The sequence below is a fragment of the Dermacentor silvarum genome, chromosome 10, assembly GCF_013339745.2.
Source record: "Dermacentor silvarum isolate Dsil-2018 chromosome 10, BIME_Dsil_1.4, whole genome shotgun sequence".
NCBI classification, from domain to species: domain Eukaryota; kingdom Metazoa; phylum Arthropoda; class Arachnida; order Ixodida; family Ixodidae; genus Dermacentor; species Dermacentor silvarum.
Window position 1 is genome coordinate 21,698,104 of NC_051163.1, and position 23,806 is coordinate 21,721,909.

Here is a 23,806-nt window from a genome sequence, read left to right on the forward strand (position 1 = left end):
TTGCTGTGTTGCTATCGCATTCATTGCTTCGCCCTTAGGGCGAAACTGTGACATTTTTTTTTTATTTTAAGAAACAATACAGGCTAGATATAGCGAGTGTTCAAAATTAGGCTTTATGGCTTTCTTAAAATTATGCACTGGGAAGCACATGCAGACCACCTGCGCAAATCAGGTATGTGGCCAGGCGGACACAAAGTGAGATGATAATTATCGCTGTCAGCAGCCTAATTAACCAAAATTGAATAATTAACTTTTTATTGACTGCAGTAAGTGTGTATGTTTGTATTCAAAAGTTAGAGGCAGTCGTGTTTCTACACAGTTTCACTTGAAAGAATTCTTCTAGCGTGTCTTTGTTCCGAGATATCCAACTCCAAATTTTAATTGTCATTCGCATGATTACGCATGCAAGAGAGTGAGGATCGTCGCAATAAGCTCCTCCCTGATGTGACGCGGCTGTTGCGTGCGGCGTTTAGTCTGACAACGGGGCGGAGGCATTGGCAAAGATAATAACTGTCCACCTTGCCCTCACGGCTGGCGAAATGAAAAAAAAATCTAAGAACCCGTAACCGCTGTCGTAACACGCGACCGCGCAGCCGGTAAAGATGGCGGCAGCTGTCATGCCGAGATAATGGCGCGAGCGGAGAAGCCGGAGGGCAGTACGCGTGCGTAATGGTGACTAGACGACCGGGCATGGTCCTTGTCTGGCCTACGCAAATAAAGAGACTGGTGATTTCCAAGTATTGTAAGTTTTATTATTGCGATAGCAATTATATGGACACTCAAAAGCAGATTTCTGCCGTCGCCGTCGCCGTCGCCGTGAGGTTCCGTATGACGTCATTTGGAGATGAAATCGTCGCCGCGCGCCGAACGCTGTATGTGCGAGTGAAAGGGCGCGAGGGGCGCGTCTTTCACGGGGAGTGAACGCACGGCGGAGAACAAACGCGCGTTCTGCGCCGTGCTCGCTTAAGGGCTGCAGAAGTAGGCGTCTCTTTTCTCCTTTACAATCACCATATATGTAGAGCAAACGCGCCTTCTTCGGACGCGCGACAGGCCGTGGGGGAGGGGGAGGGAAGGGAGGCGACGTTTAGCTGCGGCACCAAGTGCCTATTTATATCAGAGGCTCCAGCAACAGTCACCAACGCCGCACGCATTTTGAGCTGACGCGGGCAAAACGCCGATGGCGTCGACAACAGTTCTGCGTGTTGTTGCTACCAAAGCCGCTCACCTTACTTCGTATGACATTGCTGTGTTGCTATCGCATTAATTGCTTCGCCCTTAGGGCGAAACTGTGACATTTTTGAAATCAAGAGCAACAACTGCACCATCAACAGCAGAAACCTTTTTAGCTATGCTAACGAATATTTCATACTGCCGCTTTAAGTTTGGTGTTGTCGTGCACAAATATGACAACATTCCACCCATCAAGATGTCAATGCCCTAAAAATGTCCAAAATGCCTCCCTTCCACAGCAACGCAAGGCATAAACCGCTCTCGCGTCGACTCGATAACTCTGCGCAGTACAATTGAAATTTGGAGTCGGACATCTTGGAGCACGCGGACACGCTAGAATAATTCTTCCGACTGATACTGTTTAGAAACACTACTGTCTCTAAGTTTTCAATACAAACATACCCACTTACTGCAGTCAACCAAAAATAATTGTTCAATTTTAGTTAATTGGGCTTCTCACAGCGATAATTATCATCTCACTTTGTGCCCCCTTAGACACATAACTTATTTGCGCAGGTGGTCTTCGCATGCCTCCCAGTGCCTAACTTTAAGAAAACCGTAAAGCTTAGTTTTGAACACCTTGTATTATCAGGCGCAGCCGCCAAGCACATGGCTGTATTGGGTAATGCCCTTTTCCTATAAGCTCGGAGAAACCGATACCTGGCTTCGCTACAGGTCTTTTTCCTCTTTCTGGGGTTTTACGTGCCAAAACCAATTCTGATTATGAGGCACGCCGTATTGGAAGGCTCCGGATTAATTTTGACCACCTGGGGTTCTTTAACCTGCACTACAACGCAAGAACACGGGCGTTTTTGCATTTCGCCTCCATCGAAATGCGGCCGCCGCGGCCGGGATTTGATCCCGCGATCGCTTGCTCAACGCCTGAGCTGACTGAGCCACCACGGAGGGCTACAGGTGTTGCTCTAGCCGTATAAAACGCGGGTTTATCGTGAGCAAAAACGGTAAATTTCGCTAAATAAGAAAGGCTACTATCATCATCATCATCATCATCATTGACAGAAGCTGACCCCCCCCTCAGAAAAAACCTGGATCCGCCCCTGCATATTAGGTTGCACATCTGCATAAAATTGGGCACCAAGTTAGCTAGAACAGGAAGAAGGCATGTACGCCAGCTTTATCCAGTACACAGATGTTGAGCAGGCATTAGTCTATCATGGAAGCTGCTGGCATGATCGCGCTCTCTAGGACGAGTGATTCTCTATTGCTGTAGCATTGGCAGATGGCCGAGAGGTAAAATCCTGGATTGCTAATCTTTGCTCATAAGTTTGAATCCTCGCAAATACTCGCAACAAAATGAGAATTCTTTTGTTCTTTGCAATTTTCTTGCAAGGGATTTCGGGATTCCAGGGACAGCACTGATGGACATCAAAATGACCAGCAGCGTGAGCCCGTAACAGCTATTGCTGTAAAACAAATAAAAGGCAACCCCTGTGGTTCTACTGGAAAATGGCCTAGATTAGGTCGATTGCTTCGCCCCTCAATGCGTATAACAGCAAGCTGGCGTATGCGGCTTTCCAGTGGTCAGGGGTCCCCCTTGTAAAGATACAGTCGTTTAACCTAACTACTGGGCTATGTAGCCCAGCAAGGCGGGTTTTTCACAGTGCCAATGGGCTGGCACATCCATAGCAGATGGTGCCCTGTGGCTGGCTCACCTGTGGCGAAAGTATGCCAATTTCTATGATAGGAGCAGAGTTCAAAAGAATCATATCCAGTAATTTGCTAGAAAACTTACAATGGCATTCTTATTTTTTATTTACCAATACCTCAATTACCCCACGGACCCATGAGGGATGGGTCATTATTTAATGATAAAATGATTAGATGGCAGTCTTAAGGCAATTATGAAAATGTGCGAGTCGAAGTAGAGCACAGCCCCTTTGGGAGGAGTTCTCCAGTCCCTTGCAGTTTTCACAAAAGAAAGAAGCGCAGGTGAGCAGCAGTCTGCATCAGCAGAGGGTAGACTGCCTTTGCAGGGTTCGCGCAGCAGGAGGGACAGTGAGCTAGCAGAATTAACGAGGGGCTAGGAGAGGAATGGTAAAACTTGTGGTAAAGGCATAGCCTGTGTCTAAGACTCCTCAAGTCCAGGTTATCAAGATCCATTTCCGATTTTAGTTTTGCAACGCTGTTGTGATGGGAGCAACCATAGTAAATGTAGGGAGCTGCGGGATATTGAACCGATTCAAGTGCATTAAAAAGGTTAGATTGGTGTGGGAGCCGAATGGAGCATGCATATTCCAACTTAGACCGGACTGGTTGATGGGCTAGTAGTTTTCACGGAGGGAGGAGCAAGATGCAAGTGCTGTCGAAAGTATTCAAAAGGGTGCAGTTGGCTTCTTTAGAGATATTTGAGAGGACCAAGAAAGATTACTAAAAGGGGTGATGCCAAAATACTTGCATGTGTCGACAGAAGATATCTGAGTGTTTCAAATGACATACTTTGGTTGACAAAATACTTTCTGCGGGTAAAAGAAACTAGTAACATTTTAGTAGTGTTCAGTGACATCAGCCATTGACTACACCAAACAGTTATTTCATTGAGATCCTCTTGAGTGATGGGAAGTCGTCACTATAGGTGGAACAATAAACGACACAATTATCTGCAAACAAAAGTATGTTAGAAGAGATGGTAGTGGGAAGATCGTTAACATAAATTAGAAAAAAGGAGGAGTCCCATGACAGTGCCTTGAGGTACCCCGGAGAGAACAGAACGTCTAGCAGAGGAATGATTGTTAGCATAAACGAACTGCTTTCTATTAGTCAAGAAATTAGGGATCCAGTCTAAGACTGAAGGACCAAGGTTTAAACGAGAAAGTTTTAGATGAAGCCATTGATGTAGGACTTTGTCAAAAGCTTTTAAGAAACACGAGAACAGGGCGTCGACTGGAATGTTTAGGTCAAAGTTAGAGCTTATGTTGTTAATGAACAGCATCATGGGTCACAAGATAAACATTGCAAAAACCATGCTGACTAGGAGTGAAAAAGTTCATGGACAATAAAGATTTTATAGTGTGTGAGTAAACTGCATGTTCCACTAGTTTAGAACACACACTGGTTAGGGAGATAAGGCAGTAACTTCAGTATGATGACAGAGCGTCTACTGGAATAAACTTGCCCACCTTCCGATCATCTGGCACTACTCCTAATGATAATGACCATTGAAAGAGATGACATAGGATTTCACTGAATGTGCTTTTTAGAATTTTTCAACTGATGCCTGAACACCTGATATAGTTAGCTTTATGGAATCATTTATATTTGTGATGCCTGCAGGGCGAAAGGAGATGTTGGGCATAGTGTGATGGTCATTAGAAGGAAAATTAGGTAGATCATCAGGTTCATTAGTAAAAACACGAGCATTTAAGTGCTTCGGCAGTCTCAAGAATACGCTGGTTTTGGTTGTCGTATGGGACCAGTGGTTGTGAGCGATTGGGATTCAAAAGTTTCCAGAACTGTATTGGGTTATTATGAAGCTTGTTTGGAAGAGTTGATGAGAAAAAAGTGCGTTTAGTTATCCGGGAAAGCGATCCGAATGTTTTTTCCGGAGCGTAATACTTCTGCCATGCACTTTCAGTATTAAAGAATTTAGCCGCACAGAATGGTCATTTCTTTTTGTTATTCAGCCACTTTGTTTACCTCAGCATTGCCCTCAAGGCTGCCATGAAACCTAAACAGAAGATGTGGCGAGAACTACCTGCACCATGGCTTCCGCAAGGCAAGCGCGTGCATGCTCAGAACGTAGAGAGATCCTAAACTTGCTCATAGCATGGAGTTTGTGTCAGATGCGTAAAGATAAGTGGTGTGCAAATATTTCGCATTCGAATAAGAATCAAATATTGAGAATTCGCTATTTAGAGTTATTGAATATTAATTTCAGTTTGAACATAACCCTCATGACGAAACCACATACATGAAAACACCACTGCATCCTATATCTGTTATAGGCATGTACTAACAATGCTTGAACCGGCGAGAAACATTTTAGAATTACTTCGTTATATTGGAGTTATAACTATGTTCGACTGTATACGGAATAACATTTAATGAAGCCAACAGTGAGAAAGCCAGATGCAAGTGGCGACTGTCTCCAATAATTCTGCTGCAGGAAAATCATGGTGGCTGTGCAAAGGCACCAGTTTTTGAGTAAACGAATAGAGTAGCTTAATAATTTCTGGTCATTCAACGAGGATGCCTTGCCTTTAGGCAAGCTTGCGATTTTTTTTTTTCTTGGCAAGGCCCAATTTGTTATTTCTACATCTCGCCAAGTTTGCATCACTTTGAGGCAATGTGTAGTGCTGTAGTGTCCCTTCGATTATTCGAAATCTTACCTGCTGTTTATTACTGTCATTATCATGGTGCACTAGGTACGATAATCTGTTCAGTTTGTCATTCACAAGCCGCTCCGTTGACCCAAAGTTTAGGTGTGAACATCATTACATGCATCTAATTATGTAAATAAGTTTTTTTTTTAACCAGATGGTACTTCATGCAACCTTAAATTCACTTTGTTTAGAAAATAAGAACATATTCGATTACCTATTCTATATTCAAAGGTTATTTTAGAGCGCAGCTCTTGGGCGCCCATTCCTGCATTGAGCGTCGGCGCGCCTCGGCGTCCCTCGTAACTGAGCGCAGCGAAGGATGAAAGAGCGAAGACGGAGCGCAGCGGGGGGTGAAAGAAAGGCGATAGCGAAGAGGGTGCAAGGAGCAAAGTGGAGGAGGAGAGCATTGCAAAAGCGCGAGGAGGAAAGGGGAGTGCCACAACGGCGACACACTGCGCATGCGCTACTTCGCCTGCACCGACCCCATGCGCTCCACAAGAGCCATGGACACTGTGTCCTTCTTTCTTTCTGAACAATGAACGATGCAACCCGGTGGAAGAGCTTCGTCTACCGCTGCGGCTAAACAAGCTGCAGGAGCAGAGGCTCAGTGCCTCTGCTCTTTGCCTCAACATAACGCGAATTTAAAACATCTAAACAGCTGCGCACAGGTTTTGTAGCACCGGCCATTGGGGGGAACGAAAGAAAAGTACCAGAGAGCTCGCCTTCACACGTAGTGTTCGGCACAAGCGTTTCCCGGTAAACATTGCGGTTGCATAAGCTGCAGTTGCCAGGAAGCGGCAGCTGTGTGGCCGGTCCTATCTATAGCAAGTCTCGGCTCTGCCAGTCGGTGCGGTGATTGGTGCGATGCCTCAATATATTGCGAAATGAAAAGACATGGAGAGCTACGGTCAAATTTCGCATTAGGGAGTATCATAATCGTCCGTGATCCCTTTCGCTCTTACTAGCATTTGATTTGACTTGAAAATTTCAAATACCTTGGGCGTCGTGGACTTCACAATGCATGTCTGTTCACAATTTCACACATGAATGGATAAGAATTTAAAAGCATGCAAGTTGTTCCAAAAAGGAGTGAGACATCTTTCCTTGCAGCTAACTCTTTTACAGCACACAGCTTCCTATTTACATTGCACAGAATTGCATGGGATTTTCAGACCACATTTCTTTTCTAGGTTCTTTGTTTTAGCAGCTGTTCTTGCACACTTGCAACATTCCAGCACAACTGATGCTATCATCTAAGAGCTCTAGTTGCATAAGTTCACACCATATAGCCATTACTGTCCCAAATGTAGCCATGCCCAGTCTTTGCATGCACATGCCATGAATGTACAGCATACCTTTGTGTTTCAATTTGCATCAATCGTCAAGTCACAGCAATATATACCTTTGTTTGTGTTCACAAAGTGGTCTTTTGTCCGTCATCAGTCTGTGCACTATGTACAAACCACCCAAACAGCAAAATGCTTTACAACAAAACTTTGTGCGTGATATTTTGTCCGTCATCAGTCTATGGGCGCTATGTACAACTCACCCAAACAGCGAATGCTTTACAACAATGAAACTTTGTGCATGGAAAAATAAAACACACTGTCACCATTTTAAGATAAAACCGTGATGACAAATACAACCTTCAATAGTTCATGGCAACTGTGTCATACACCAGATGGCAATGAGGTAAAGGATGCAAACAAATATTAACAGTTACTGCAATTTGAATTGCCTTGTTTCTGTTTGCAACAGGTCATCTTTTCTTATCACACATTCATTCTTGTGCATGTGTGTGTGCAGGATGTGACAGTCACTGTTTTGCCTCACTGGCGCTTCAATGTGTTGGAATGCTCCCACCGGTTTTAATATCTATTTTAGTAACAGCTACCATGCACTACACTTTCATGCCCTCAGCCTAGCACAAGTCAGAGTTCACTTGAAAGAAAAGCACGCTCTTCCAAGAGAAAGTCACATTCTTTGGCAAAGTCTGCAATGGGTCTATGAGAAGCATAAAACAGAAGTCTTTTGAATGAAGTTACTAAAGTTCGCAAAGCCCCTTACAAAGGTCATTTCCAGCATGTCCTTCCAAGCGTAGCGGGGCATTCAAGGTCCTTCACGAAACAACTACAATGCGTTTTAAGAGAAAGGTTCTTGCATGTGTAATAGAGAAAATGTACTGCAAAGCGCTGCCTTCACCAAGAAAATGGCACCAATGAGCAAGATGCACCGCTGAATGATACAGCTTTTTTAATTGCGCACTCACTAGCTCCAGCGGGGAAGCTATGGCTTCCTTTCACATATGCAGTGGCATTATGGATCAATGAACACCTCTAACATACAGCCCTTGGTGTGTGCTCACTGGCTGTAGTAAGGAAATTGTGGCTCCGCACATGTCCGCTGCTGCATCATGGCTCCTGGAGGTGTCGACGGGGGCGGTGGTCCGGTGATGGGCCGGGGCGGCATGACCGACGAGGGCCTCGGAGGTGGCATGCTGGTCGTGCTGCTCCAGTGAAACGTGGGTGGGTGGCTCTGCTCCTCATACGGCATGGCGGTCGTGAATCGTGGCGGCTGCGGGGGTGGCGGGTGTGCGAACTGGGGTGGCGGCTGGTGCACAAACTGCGGCGGAAGCGGACGAGCCGGGGGCGGCGGAGGTGGTGGAGCCGAGGCGTTGTACGTGGCAGGCGGCGGCATGCTCTGGTTGTACGGAGGCTGCGAAGGATTGTAGGCCATGGGCGGAGCCGCGGGAGCCTGCGGCGGCGGGTACGACTGCTGGGGTGGGGGCGGTTGGCTCATGTGCGGTGGCTGTGGGGCATACTGCGGTGGCGGGGGAGGCATCTGCGGAGGTGGCATGTTTGTCGTCGCGGCACTCGCCGCTGCAGCCACCGCGGCTGCTGCGGCAGCCCTCTTGTGGCTGTCGTCCTGAATCTGGACCGTGATGAGGTTGGGTCGGCTGACGGCGGGGTTCTGCTGGCTCTGGTACGCCCGGGGTGGCGGCGCCACCATCTGCTGCGGCGGCGGCTGCTGGCTTGCCATTACGGGTGGCGGCATGTCTCGGTACTCGGGTGGAAGGGTCTTCTGGGGGGGTGGGGGCGGTGCCTGCTGCTGAGGCTGTTGTTGTGGCTGCTGCAGGACGCTGGCGCGAGACACTTCGAGGGGCGGGGGTGGGTGCTGTGACACCGGTGGCGGGTGCTGCCGGGGGTCGCGAACCATGAGATGCTGTGGTGGCGGCGGGTGGCTGGCCACCATTGCTGCCATCTGCTGCTGCTGCTGCTGCTGAGAGGGCAGGCCGTGCGACAACGCAGACGACTGCGAGGCTGCTGCAGCGGCAGCTGCTGCCGAGGCTGCGCCCTTGAGGTGGCGATGGGTGATGTGGGCCTGCAGTTACACCAGAAGCGGCACTGTAGCTGACCAACCAGAGTTGCACTAATGCAATTTGCACTGCCTCACAGCCAATCGCGAGAGTTAATGGCTCCTACTATCCACCACAGTGTAAGCGCCACGTAAACTAGCTTGTGGCTGCAGGTAGAGTTTACCGCACCTGCAGTTTAGCAGTGTCACTCATTATCTGTTACACATCACTGCAAGGTAGCATCTAAGCAGGCTATTTCAGCAGAACTTGACAACAGTTATTTCCTGACAGCTCAAGCAGATGTTAGCATCCACTTCATTTGTTCAAGATTTGTGCCTATAGCGTCATTACAAAACAAGTATAATTTAATCATCAGCTACTGTTTCTAACCGAATAGAACTGATGAAATCCAATATAACAATACAAGCCTGCTTTCATGAGTGAAAGTAATGCAACAACATGTAAGCATAAGCTGTGATGAGTTCTGGCCCAAACAAGTTAATTGTGCATGTCATATTCTAGTGAATTCTTCCAGTGAAGTGTGTGTTAGAATGGAGTAAATACGATATACATTACAAAGCAGTGAAAAGGAAGTTCCCCCAGGCAACAAACTTGCCGCCAACTCGGCAAACAAGCATTTACCTGCAAGTCCCGCTGGCTCAGGTATGTCCGTCGACAAGAATCCTTGCCCTGGCGACTCCCACCATAAGTGCACATGAACACCGTCCCAAGGTTGCTCTGCTCAAGGCGCTGTACTTTGTCGTTACACCTGTAGACAAACAATAAACAATGGGCTTTGAAAGGCACCTCACCATGTTTTGGCATTGCAGAGTATGGTGTGTGGATACCACATAACCTGCTCCACGAACAGGTAATGTGGCTAGTCATGCACACTAGCTTGAAAACTGACGTACCTGTAACACGTCTTGTCAGCCTTCTTAGCACAATCATAGCAAAACACATGTTTACACGGTATCTGAAAGAGAAGGAAAGTGCTGTAAGTTCATCTGGCATTCGATGCAGGTTTCCATTGCATTGGCATGAAATATTCTTTTTTTTTAATTACATAAGAAAATGTGAAACATAAGACATTGCATGACAATCGCTAATTAACTGTTTGACTAACCGAATTTGCATAATTAGCTACCAAGCACGGTACACGTCTTTTCACGGTATGCTTGCGGAACTGTTCTGTTGCCAAAGCATGCTCATTTTTGTCACAAACATGCAGGTGTGGCATTGCGCACTGTCCCTCACCCATTTCTTCTGCTCTCACATGACACGATCACGTGGTGAGCCGACATTGGCTGCCTTAAATTTTGTTAACATAGCATGTCACACGACTTTCACACGACTGGGTGCCTTCAATGTCGTCACATGATGTGTCATCTAGGCTGCTTTCTTTGCTTCCTCTGTAGTGTAAACGCTCCTACCATTGCACTCATGGAAGAGTTATCGCTCTGAAATCGCTTACCATCCGACCATAAGTCAAAATGGGCAAGGTGCATTTGTCGCAGCAGTGGATCATCGGATTGATGAGCTTCTCACCGATCAGATTCACCTGCAACAGAACCGAGGCAATGAGCGCAAAAGGCACAATGATCCTTACACAAGGTATTAAGAGGTGCTATCAACTACATGTGGTGGACAGGACATCAACATGCAAGCTCATACTCAGGGATAAATGCCAACTTTGTATACAAGGACATTCAGTACAAGAACAAAAAAACCTTAGGAGTTCATGATGGGCTACATCAACTGTGACCTGATACTGCTTAACAAAGCGACCGACTGTGGTGGCTCAGGGCTTTGGCGTGCCGTCTTTAAACACAGGGTCATAGGCTATGGAACCTTAATGCAAAAACTCTGTTTACTCAGATTTAGGTCATGTTAAAGAACTCCAGCTAGTTGAAATTAACCCAGAACACAAGACTATGGCACTTCTCAAAGCCAGGGCTCTGCTGACGGGTGTTAAACCTCATCATTATGGGTGTGCGTATTGTGTTCCACCAGCTCGAGCAGGCGCACCACATTTTCCCCCGAGTTCACTCTCCGACAAGTTTAGGCCAGCACACACATTGCGCCAGGAGCACTGCACGAGAACTCTTTGCATCCACAAAAAATAGGGCCGGCTTAGGACCTTCGGCACATCGCAAGTTCTTCAGCGCGGGCATCAGCATTTCATTCCTTGCAAAGCTTTCCTTAAGCAGTCATTTCCCGCACCTTGTGGTCCCATCTGAGCTTCTTGTTCTGGTGCAACGGCTCCGGTGGCCCCGTTCGACCCAACGGAGAGAATGTTGGGGGCTCAATCGTGTCGGCCAACAGGCTTCGCTCATCATCTTCCTCCTCAAACTCTGCAAGAGTGTTCAGGGAAGACACATGTCTCAGGCGACAAACAGCATAATAACACATCTTTCGAGCACAACATACAAAATGGGCATGCCGTGATTGATACCCAGCCCAACCTCACTCACCCCTGCTATGCGGTCGGTTTATGATCACGCCAAAGCAGTTTCGTAATCGCTTGAAAGGATCAGGAGCACACGCCGCGCTCGTGGCGTGGTGGTAACGGGAAAGTATCGAACTCGCTCTAGTCGCGTCGCCGGTCGGCAGTCCACAAAAGAGGTGCCGATTCGGGCCCGCAGTGGTGAATTGGTAAACATCGCGAGCCTGACCTCTGCTGGACGCCGAATTCTCGCGAAACAAGAATCTTCGCGGCGGCGGCGTGCGGTACAAGTACATTGTAGCCGTTAATGCCCGCTGCGGTCCTTGGAGCATACGCGGTACGCGTTTACAGCACGATGCTTCATAGCGCGGGACGGCCCGTTCAAAGCGAGCAAGATCGCTGGAACTGCGCGGCGTTCGACATTCACAGGCGATGCACGGAGAAAGAAAAGGGACAGAAATGAAAGCGCGTGAACACTGAAGCACCAACGCGCTGATCGTACTGAAGAAAGAAAAGAAAAGAGAGGCTCCGTGGCGCGAGCTAGATCGGCACGAGCAAGCTCGCGCCAGGCGACGAACACGGCGCGCTTCAAAACTTCAGCGACACTCAGGCCCGACACATTTAACGCGCGGAGACGCCCGTGAACGATCGGTGATGAGATGAGACAGCGATGACATACTGTTGCACCGGGAGGGCTCGCCTTTTGCGTGGTTCTCGGCGTCATCTTCGGTGGCCGACAGATTCTGCTCGATTTCTTCCTCCTCTTCGATGGCGGCGGTGGTCTTTTTGCCAGCAGTGGACGAGGCTTTGCGGCCGCGCGCGCTCTTCCGACCGCGCCCGCGGCCCTTGGATTTGCTCGTTTTCTTCGCCGTTGTTGCTGGAAATCGTGGCAAGCGCTGGGTTACTAGGCGAACAGCGATCGCCGGTTTTTCGCGCAGCTGTTGCCAGCTTTACGTCTACAAGAAAAGAACGCGCCGCAAGGCGCGGTGACGTGGAAGAAGAAAAAAAAAAAAGTGCGCCGTGTTTTGACAGCTGCGGTTCACGTAAGGCGAACAGCAGCTTCGCAATGAGTCTGAGGAAATATGAAATCGTTACTACTACGTACGAACTGGCGAGCGCGCTCGAAAGTGGCTCCGCAATTAGTAGACAAAAAATATTTATGTGTAAGAGAGAGGAAAAGCTGGCAGGCTCATTGGGAGACCCTACAATACCGTCGTCTGTAAATAGATGATGTAAATACAGCAAAGAAACAAGCGATTTCGGCACATGTTAGCGGTTTGTGTACCTGCGTCCGCCATCTTGTCCCGGTCAGGGACGTAATGAAAGAGGCGGTTTGATTGGACGTGCATTAAACCTTCCCCACCATTGGCTCACAATCGATCACGTGAGCACAATGTCCGATTTGTCCATTGTTTTTGTCCTGAGGTCCTTGAGCTGGTATTGAGTGAGATATGGTGAAAGTGATGGTATTTGTATTCATTTATTTATTTGCAAGCCGCGGGAACGCATTTTGTACGCAGTAGTTCTTTGCCCTGAGTACAATAATGAATGTGGCCCGATATGACCCTCATCACGCCAATGGAGGCATCACGCTGCAAAGCATGGAGTGTGCGCTGGGGTCACGTGGTCGGTTCCGATTCTCATTGAAGTCGATCGATGCACCCGAACATGCATGCGCGAAGGCAGTTAAACATGCTTGAAAGTGATTGCGACGCTTAATCTGCACTGAGTTGAATCTGCACTGTCAAAAGCATGCTTTAGAATGCCCTTGTAAATCAAACACACACACACACATGCTCCACGAACGTTTTTGGGTATTCATTGCAGAATCCCGCATGCTCTTCATAAATGAATGCCGGCCCAGTTATCAAAGCAGTCCCTGCATCCGCAGAAACTATGCGCGTGTGAATGTGGAATGCGAACAAAGCACACATCCTCCTGCGTCCCGATACTCGTTCCTTCGAGAGACACGTGAAATCGCAACAAACCAATATTGTTCCCGGCTTGTGGGGCTGAAATACGATCGGCAGCGTCTCTTTGTTCTGTATCAGAACGACTCGAGCGGGTGTAGCAGATTGCGGACGTTATCTTTAACCATAGTCAGGGTCAGGCTCTCGGAGTCCATCTCTGTTTACGCTTTCACCATCATCATCACCACCTGCAGCCGAGTTTCGTCCGCTCTACGATAGAAATGTACAGAATGTACAGAATCATCTGGTCGTTCGACGGCGTTGTGCTTGAGCTCCGAACGAAGGAAAACTAGGAAAAAAAAAAAATTGCCTGCTTGTGTTTTAGTCGAGAATTTTCTGCTCCTCCGATCATTGGGCGAACAAGTGAGCCAGCCTCTGGCCGACCCTGTCGATTTACGGGTCACGTATTTGCACGTAAATTCGATTTTTTCCCCTTCTCGTACAAGTTTGGCCGAGAGACAACTGCAGTCGGTGCGTTCGGACAACGTCGCGCAGGCGTCTCAAGCGGATTCGATGCAACATGGAAGCGAAGCGACTTGAGAACAAGCGGCGAAAGGAAAAAGAAAACTCCGGCAAGGAAGTCGACAGTCGAGCTGAGAAGAAGCGTGAGTTTTCTATCGCGTTGCGCTGTAGTACAACCTTTCCGGGAGGCTTGAGTTCACCATTCTTTGTGCCGACTCTGTCTTGACGTAAACGTGCTTTTTGTTGACATACGGCTTCAACAGCTGTATCTTGCAGCTGCCCTTCGTAGCGAATGTAGGCGGCGTTTCAACGTGAGCGCACACGTTCCTTCTCGCGAATGAATGGCCAGAATCCGCGCTTGCACTGAAAAACAAACAGGCCATGTGTTGACATCATCTCTAGTTGCGGAAGCGCGTTTTCAACGGCAGGCGTTTAAATGTTTGCATGTTTGACTTGTTCAAGGTCTTCTGAAACACGACTGGAGTCAGACGCACGCTGAAGTGAGCGCTACGTTGGATGTGGGCTTTCCCGTGGATTCCAACCAAGTGACCCTTGAATGCACAGACTGCCAGTGTTCGGTCACACTGCCAGGTGAGTCAGCGTTTTACTTCACGCTAACTCGAGCCCCGGACAGGGGGCCGTGTTAAATAGTTTTTTTTTTCCTCGCTCACACACACGGGCTTTTGTGCGACGTCGCATGGTGTGGCCTTTTGGAGCGAATGAATAAATGAGGCAGGGTGTAGTTTTTTGTTTCATGCGCGGGTATTGCACTTCCTGCTTTACGTGTTTAAGAGGGCCATCTCTGATTTCCTAATTCAAATACATTTGAAACTCCGAAATGCTCTCATATCAGACAACCACTGAAGAGTTTTAATAACATGATTGCATTTGAGGAAGGACGCTAAATACACAAATTGTAAAGAGCAGAATCTTAGGCGACAAGCTTTGCTTTGTAAAAATTACAGAAAATTGGTAAATTCCAAGAAAATGAAAGCACAAGAACAAGTCACGTCTGAAGTGGCCATGTCTGAAGTGGACAAAGATAATGTATTAGTTATGAGCTCATGTGGAGTTATTACATTATTCATGTGTTATTTCAGAGCGGTGTATACCACATCATTTTGGTTCAAACGAATGCACTGTTTTGCACAAAAACAAGAATGACATTAAAATGGGTCAGGACACATGCAATCGAGCCCGATCGGGATCAAATTTCTTGGTTGCAATTGGCTCCTTTCTACAAGATGTGCAAGAGACCCAATCGCGATCTAGAATTTGGATCCAGGTCAGGCTCAATCGCAATAGAAAGTGGCCATGTGATACCGATATAAAATGGTACATTTATCCGAAACAATGCAACAAACAAATGGCCCCAATTGCAGCTTTACTATACCGCTTCAATTCTGTCTGCTAGAATTGTGATATCCTTTATTGCTGAGTTAGCATCGTAAACTTGATGACCATTAGTGCCCTTGAATTTTTCGATCTTCAGCAATTTCTTGCTTTAAAAATTGATGGCATAAGTGATGCAGTGGTGGGCAGCCAAGTGCTTTGGTGCACGATTCGTTGGGTCAATGACTGTATTTGTCCAGAATAAGCGTTTTAACCGTCAGAACTGTTTTTGTACCCCATATAATCTAAAATAAATTTCAGAAGAATATCACTCTACAGAGCCTCACAATGGCATTACTTTCTTTCACCCATAAATATACATGTGCCCATCGCCTCAGCACTCCTTAAGAATTTACAACCTCCTTGGTTTGATAGCAGCAGCCTCGAAAGAAGCCTGCAATAAATTTTCGACTTGTCTTTTATTTTGTTGTTGCAATAAAGGAAGGTCCAAATCTTAGAAATAATACTGGCAAGCATCACAGCGTCTAAAATATTTGCTATAATCCTTATTTCTACAAACCAGTTATGGGTTCAGTTCCCTGGGGGTCACGTCAAGACATTGGCTAGTTCAGTGCCTGTGATCGCTGTGGCTGTCACACAGGAGTGCAGCCTGGAAAAACGCACTTGGCATTTTTGTTTATATTTTTATCAGTAACACTGTCATACCTAGTCTTATTGCAACACAACGTCAGCAAATTTGGTTCGCGTGTCATTGTAATCATAGAGTTTCCTACAATAATTACTAGAGGGAACTCTTGTGCTGCAGTCCTTCAGCCACCATGGTAATAATGGCTAGTACATTCATTTGTGTAATCTTCGTGCACTTGTGGCTTCGTTTATTACATTTTATCTGCCTTCATTGGCCTGAATTTCTAAGCAATTTATACTTTCTTTAAATGCAAAAGGCAATGATACTTTGTGAACACGCATGATCGCTGCTAATTGCAGTGGTTCCGCTTGTCCATGCGTCCATGGCATATTGGTTTCACTATCGGACTTCTATGCTAGATATCCTGTGTTCCAATTCTGCCATCGAAAAATTTTGATAACGTTTGCTTAATTATTTATAAGGCAGTACTCTCTTGAAAACGACAAGTTTGCAAAGTCGTGAAGCTGTTTCCATAAGAATGAAGTTTAGGCAAATTCATGTACTATTATTGCCATGCCTTCTGAACCACCAGCTCCCGTAGGCATTGCTGTCGCAGTTACCTTTAGTTAATTGTATGAAACTCTGTGGTCATAATGTCGATGACACCAGGCTGGCATTTCAAGACCCGACTTCACATTTGCTGAGCATCGTTCCTATATGCGTGAGAAACGTGGTGGAGATCCTGCAACTGTGAAAAAAAATGTGTCCGTAGTCTTCCCTAAGCGCGCGTTCTTGCGCAGATGGTCGTCAGTGGCAGTGTGAGCTGTATGCCCCAGTGGTGGCCGAATGTACCAGTCTGGTTCAGAGATCCAAAAGAGTGGTGGTGAAAATGGTCAAGCAGGATCCCAACATCGACTGGCAGCAACTTGAGGTAAGTGCGGAGCACTCTTTGGAGGAGTTCCTTCCAAGAGCTTCTTCGACTTCACTCCATAATCTGTTCACTCGTGTCGTTCCTCCACTTCCGGGCATTCAAGTCTTCCTCGACAGCATAATCACGCCTGCCCTTGATGTTTATACTTCTGAAAGATTACTCGATCATAGAGTTGCGTTGCTGCCCAGGAAGGACAGCATGCTCACAAACCAGGAAATACTAAGTGGTAGTAAAGTGAAAATCGGAGGATGTTACTGTCGACCATCATACCTGACATAGTATTCGATCAAAGTTCAAACTGGCCAGGAGTCTCAACTTTGATGGCTCAAGCAGTAGGCAGAGTCTTGCATTTTGTGTTGTGTAATTGTGCTGAATTGGGGCCAGGGTCCACAGTGGCCAAGTGTTCTCGATTATATTGATTATTTATTTTGTACTTATATTGTGAATCCCAAGAAAAATTACATAGCAGCATACCTGCCAACGCTCCTGAATTTTTCATAGGATAGTTTACGAAGTTCGGCTCGTTCTACAATATTATTAATGTTGCATCAAGGTTTACGAGAATAAATTATGTTGCGAAAAGGTTTTGTTTGGTGTGTCTTTGAACCTTCTGATGGAAGTCTTCTGATGGAAGTCTTCTGATGGGGAAAGAACGATACCCGCTTCCCGCTTCGAGAAAGTTTATTTCGACTCAGGTTCATGAAGCAGCCAAAATCGGCAACAGCAAAGTTTCTACAAAAGTGACTGTACCGTAATATGCCGCGGAAGCGCCCACCCCACTTTCACTGAAAATTGGTTTAATCGAGATACGGGGGGAGCTTGTCTGGTTGAACCAGCAAAAATCAAGATGACAGCCAACGAAAAACTTCGAGGCAGGGCTACTGAATCGAAGAAAGCATGTTTATTTTCAAATGTTAAATGATGGGGTACACTAGCGCCTGCTCATCATCGCTGAACCCAATGACCGACTCTTCCGAGTTGGTGCAGAATAGGAGAATCAATGCATTCGTTGCTGACACTTTCGCGACTTGAAAAGACCACGGGCTCTCTGGTGCCTGCAAGTGCCCGTCCTCGCTGCCATCCAACACGACACTGATGTCACACCTTTTGAAAAATCGCGCGACCATCTCTTCAGGCACAGCAGCCCAAGCCGTCGACACAAAGTTCAGCACGTCTTGGCGCGAAGGCTTCCGGAGGTTCGCTTTAGGAGTCTTCTCTCCCTTCCTCTTGAACTCAGCCCATCACCAAGTTTTGGAAATGCTAGTACTGGGCGCTTCTGCGAAATTGTGCGCTTCCGCGGTGTTTTACGGTAATCTAAAAACAGTGTCTAAGTTGTTTGCAAACTTTTGCTGTCTCTAGTTTGCTGTTGCTGCTTGTGCGCTGCGGCTAATGGTAAATCATTGTTTATATGAAGTGTGTATGTATTCCACAAAAGCCAGTGTATGCTCAGGCTTGAAAGAAAAATGAGATCTACTCTCCTCACCCTTTATCGCCATCGATATTGTGTCCACAGGATTTATGCAAATTTTAAAGTTTGCAATTTGGCAGGTATGTAACAGGAAGCGCGCAAAAGTAAAAAAAAAAAAAAGTATGTACAAAGTCAACAAAGGCATTGCATAATTGAAGTAATGCAGTTTTCAGGTCAGCATGAACATTCCGACTAACACCTTGAAGTGACACAAAGGTCAATGCTGTAAATATACTCGAGTGAAAAAGATGACTCTGTGAGGGGAGACATTACAAGACAAAAGCATTCAATTCCCTCCCGGCTGCAAGCCATTCAAGTCATTTTCAGTTCACCAAAAAAAAAAAAAGAGCAGCCACACAATACAAAATGCCACTGTTAATAGAAAAAATAGAGGATAAAAGACACCAATGAATTTCAACAAAAAGATAACACTCGGTGTTTGCAAGGCAAGTGAATCGCTCTCAGCTATACTAATTAGCAGGCAACGTTACAAACACTTGGGAAACTTTTCTCACTGCGTGCATTCGTGACTGTGAATAGTGTGTCACGAAGACATAGGTATGTGTCATATAACTTGATATAAAATAAAGTCTCATACTTTTATGTCACAAAGTATGATGTCCCTTATTGATTGTATTAAAAGGCATTCACAATTCTAATGCTAGGGTGCAGTTTGGGGATTATTCAGACTCGGCAGGGATTGCCTGAAATACTGAATTACTAACACAGCCAATGGCAGAATGGCAACCATGAAATAGGGGTGGGGGGGGAGTAGCTTCAACGCATGGAATGCGAGTTACATGTGAATTTTCACCTTATAATGTGGCTTCACGCCATTGCGACGTGCGCTGCCATTAAGCGACACTATAAGGCGAAATTCGCGCTGCCGTCAAGGCTCAACTAAAGGCAAAATTAGCATATAACCCGCACTCTGCCTTTACTGTTCTTAGCATATGAAGCAGGAGGTTACTTCGAGACTAAGGATGCTGGGAAAAAACCTCACCTTATATTTGAATAAATTCAATAAATAGATGGTCGTGAAGCCAAGCTTATTTACCACCAAACGAGCAGAGGAGCATGTTTCTGCGACGAGTGGCCACAATCTGAACATAGTATGTCGTATACTGGAAGCACAAAGGTGCACAAGTAATACACCATTTGATGCAATGTTAAGTTGTGGTTGCAATATATGAAGTAGTTATTCTGTAGAAAGCATTACAGATAAAGAAACAACTCCACTGCGAAACATGCGGTGTGGAACTTCTATGACTGCATTACTTGCATGGCTTCCACTGCAATGCCTGCTAATGATAGATAATAAATAAATTGTAAAGAGGTGTCGCATCAAGCGTAACCGAGAAGTCGGGCGACGCAGAGCAAGGATAACTGGATGCCTGAGCGGCTCACACTCGTGTCAAGCACTGGCAATCCGGCTGGCTCAGTGATTGCACTGCAGGCATCGAATAGACAATCTGCCTGCACTTGTCCGTGCGCTCTTGTTCTTCATTACAAAATAAATAATGACAACCGGCCTATAAGCGCACTTCTGGTAATGCATAGAGCCAGGCCATCCTGTTCTCCTGTAGTGAAATTAAAAAAAGAAAAAAACACTATTTGAACACAGCTGTGTGGAATGACTAAAAACGAGTAATGGAGCGTGTGGCTGCCCCATTGTCCTTAAGGTTGGGAAATGTGTATGTTGGCTCTCATTCCTCACCTTCGTTTTTGTTTCCGCCTTGCAGAAAGTGGAAGGGGCGCCAGCGTCGCTGCCGTCTTCCGATGAAGAGTCAAAAGATGTGAATCCACCTGTGGAACTTGTCAATCCCAAGTACGACTACTACGAGAGTGGGGTGAGCCTGTCCTACGTTTTCTCGCTGTACTTTGTGGTGAGGAGTAAATCGATCACAACGGGAAAGTCGGGCTAGTTGGTCTTGAATTGAATCGAATTCTGGTATTTGATGTGCCAAAACCACGATCTGATTACGAGGCACGCCGTAGTGGGGGACTCTGGATTAATTTCGACCACTGGGGAATCTTTAACGTGCCCCCAATGCACGGAACACGGGCGTTTTTGCATTTCGCCCCCATCGAGATGTGGCCGCCGCGGCCGGGGTTTGATCCCTTTGACCTCGTGCTTAACAGCGCAACACCATAGCCGCTAAGCCGCTGCAGTGAATACTAGTTGGTCTTGGACAAATACAGGTAAATTACAGGGCAATGTAGACAAGGGACGACAGTAGAAACCCAAGACACACAGTGCCCTTCCTGTGTGTCTCGTTTTTGCTGTCGTCCCTTGTCCACAATGCACATCGATGTGCCTATACTCGAGCTGTGAAGTGCCTCAGGGTTGTGGCTTGCTATGTTTAGTAGAACTGTTTGACAACATGGATTGCGCTGGAATGTAATGTGAGTGAACGTCATTAAAAAAAAAAAAAAAGAAGGCAAGGCAAGGCTTTGGTTTTAATGAAAAACATTGTCACCGACCAGCCTCGCTGGTCGGTGACACCAGCCTGAGTACCAAGCTTGAGTACCAGCCACCAGCCTGAGTACCAAGCTTGGTAGCGAATGCCATAGCAGCTAGGCCTAGAGTCGCCACAGTGGTGGCTACAGCTGCCAGCAGATTGGCGTGCGAGAGCACTGGTTCAAGGCTGCGAGATAATCGAAATGGCGTGATAGTGGCTTTGATTAATGCTGTTTCAGACCTGCAGTCGCAGCGAAAAGTCGGGGAACTTGGGCGGCAAAGGGTTTTGTGTCCGAAATTTCAGACATATATGGGCTACGTAGTGGTGGCGCGAAGGCGTTCAAAAAACCGGTTCATGACTGTATTTACTGGTTATGTTACCTTTTAATAGCAGCTAGGCAGACGATAGATGTCCTTGGTGGTTAGCAGGTAGGATGTAAATCCGATTTTCAGTACACCAACGGGTACTGCCCAATCTCAGTGTTGCCCGGTTGCACTACTGCTTCACAATGTGTTCTGTGTCATTTCTGGTGAAAGGTAATGACAAATTCTTGAGTTTCAGTATGAAAAGGCATCCATTCTTGCGAACTTTTCATGGTGCATTCACTTGTATGTCTGACATAAAATTTTGCAGGGAGACGGCTCTATATGTATGTAAAACTGTACTGCATTTCATACGTTGCAGGCTACGATACAAAGGCTAGAGAGGGCTTCTCTTACTGCTTGCTGTTGCGACGAAAAAATAGTGCATCACTTGAAAGAAAAGCCTATTGGTACACGCCATTAAAGTTGATGTAAAATTACATCTCGTAGACTTATATGTCGCAGAATACGACGTATTTATTATATAAAAGGCGTCCGAGATCTGAACCTATTTATTACGAAATGCACAGTCTCTCATGTCTCTGCGACGAGCAGCCACAGTGCATCGCTTGCGCTTGTGACCAGGACGTGGCATGTTGCCTACTGGAAGAAAGTACAAATGTGCACAAGTAATCTGTGCTTTGATCTAAACTTGCATTCGCAAGTTGTAGTTGTAATATATGAAGTAGTTAATCCGCAGGATATGTCGCAGGCCGAAACCAGCTGCACTGCGAGATGCGTGGAGTAAGACATTTATGACTGCACTATTTGAATAGCTTCCACAGCCTCGCCTGCTATGTAACGGAGTGCAGTCTTTTTACACTGTCCAACATTCTTTTGCAGTTGGCTTTAATGGGGGCATAGTCGAACCCAGATATATCGAATCTGAAGGGAATCACAAAAAAGTCCGATATATAGGTAATTCGATATATAAAATAAAAAGCTTATACAAGAAATTTCAAGGGGATTTAACTGCTGTTCGTTATACACAATAATTCGTTATATGTGGGTTTGATATATCCGGGTTCAACTGTATATCATAGTAACCTTGACAGCAGTTTACTGATCAAATTGAGAGTGCAAGTGTTGATGGTGGCATGCGCTGTTGCCGTGCTGGTCGATTTTCTTTTTTCGCAGGCAAATGGCGACACGGTCACAGTCACACTGTTCGTCAAGAGCATCTCCAAGGAGGCATTGGCTGTGGACTTTGATGAAAGGGGCTTCCTGGTGAAGTTTCACACCAAGTATGTGTGGTTTGGCTGACTATGCGCTTAGTAATGTTGTACCGACGTACATGGTGTAGTGAGAACAAAGTTTTTGAGAAACTTCTGTGTTGTGCGGAAATTGTTAGCACAGAACTTTTTAAAGCTATTTTGTGTGAAAATGGTTTTCTTATTTGTAATGGGCCATATTGGAGTGATCTTAACAGCTTCAGTCACTCCTTAATTTTGAGCTTTTAATTTTCTGTTATGGGATTACGAATATGTGAAAAATGTACTGTCCTAATTAACGCTGCTGTGTTCAAACACATTTCAACATCGAGAAAAGTTAGAAAAACTTGTTCACCTTTATTTCTGGCCATGAAGAGTACATTTGTAGAAAATAACAGTGAAATATTTCTTGGATTAAATTTTGTTAATTAGGTGTAGTAAATAATTAGTCATTGTTTGCTGGACTATATAAACTGAAAACTGGTTCCAATGTATCAATAACACTGCTATGAGCTGTACTACTATAAGCTATGCATTAAGTTCCCTGCTCCTAAATCCGAATTTTGAGGTATCAAACTCAGCGTAGAAAAAATATGTTGAGCATTACAGGGTTGTGATAATAATAAGGGTTAAAACAGAGAGTAGGGCTAATTATCTACAACATATGGGTACTGCGTATTTGCAGGCCGTATCAACAAAAGCTTGTGTTGTATCCGGCTGGCAATTTCTCTCCGTGTTGTCTAAATTTTTGCGTGAGAAATTGGGTGGTTCACATTCGCCCACCTCCCATATAAAAACCTTGCTAAGTCATAACGCATAACGCAGTCAAAACCCCACCAAAATGGATAATTTCCACAATGCATTTAATTAAGTTCTGCACGTTTGGCTTTGCCCACATGTCGGCAATGTCACCCCCTGCGTACACTCGATTTTGAGCAAGCTGCAACTTTCAGGTCCTTAGATAGGTGGAGACGTTTTCAAGTGTTGGACTTATGGCATTGATACTTTTGGCATTTATGTGAAATTTGCGGGCAGTTCTAGTGCATTTAACATCTTCACTGTGAAAGGTGCTCACACTGCTCAGTGATTGCCTTGCATCTGTTCACCTGTTTCAGGAACACCAACACTGAGTTTTTGGAGCAGCATGGCGCATCAGAGGAGACGACGTTCACATGGCGGGTCAACGTTAAGTGAGTGCACGTTTTTAGTATGCTGTCGGTACATCTCCAGCACGAGTTATGCTTCTGCGGAGAGAAAAGGAGACTCGTTGCAGTGATGTGACAATAACCAATTAAAGTTGTTCTGTAAACGATGCATCATCATGTCGTAATAATGACATAAATAGTGGCATGTTGATGACCATTGGAGATCATTGTGATGCTGTAATTCCATTAATAAAATGCATACAAAAGGTTGAACAAAAGAGGACATCTCAACTCGTATTAAACCTGTGATCTTCACTTCCGAAAATTGATTTCCCCGACCAGCTACGTCACTGGGACGTTGATTGATATGACAAAGGCAGGCAGATTGCTATATTCTGTTGACATGTTGCTGCCCAGTCAAAAAAATCAATTGACTCCAATTG

At 45.9% G+C, this 23,806-nt stretch overlaps 2 protein-coding genes across 2 annotated transcripts in view; one reads left to right on the forward strand and one right to left on the reverse strand.

Annotated features, from left to right (window-relative positions):
* Window positions 1-7,793: 7,793 nt before the first annotated feature.
* On the reverse strand, window positions 7,794-13,496 carry LOC119466427 (E3 ubiquitin-protein ligase Hakai). The gene is made up of 7 exons (XM_049657493.1): window positions 13,426-13,496; window positions 12,051-12,319; window positions 11,149-11,279; window positions 10,400-10,486; window positions 9,840-9,901; window positions 9,568-9,694; window positions 7,794-8,951 (listed from the first exon to the last, which is right to left on the reverse strand). Exons 1-7 carry the CDS (start codon window positions 13,494-13,496, stop codon window positions 7,932-7,934), a joined length of 1,767 nt encoding a protein of 588 aa, XP_049513450.1. The 3' UTR covers window positions 7,794-7,931.
* Window positions 13,497-13,557: 61 nt separating this feature from the next.
* Window positions 13,558-23,806, forward strand: part of LOC119430922 (ubiquitin carboxyl-terminal hydrolase 19-like) — a 29,840-nt gene continuing 19,591 nt past the window's right edge. The window contains exons 1-6 of the mRNA XM_037698385.2: window positions 13,558-13,946; window positions 14,266-14,394; window positions 16,585-16,715; window positions 19,926-20,033; window positions 22,145-22,251; window positions 23,334-23,408. Coding sequence (XP_037554313.1) covers window positions 13,862-13,946; window positions 14,266-14,394; window positions 16,585-16,715; window positions 19,926-20,033; window positions 22,145-22,251; window positions 23,334-23,408 — 635 coding nt within the window. The 5' untranslated portion in view covers window positions 13,558-13,861. The remainder of the gene's footprint in view (window positions 13,947-14,265; window positions 14,395-16,584; window positions 16,716-19,925; window positions 20,034-22,144; window positions 22,252-23,333; window positions 23,409-23,806) is intronic.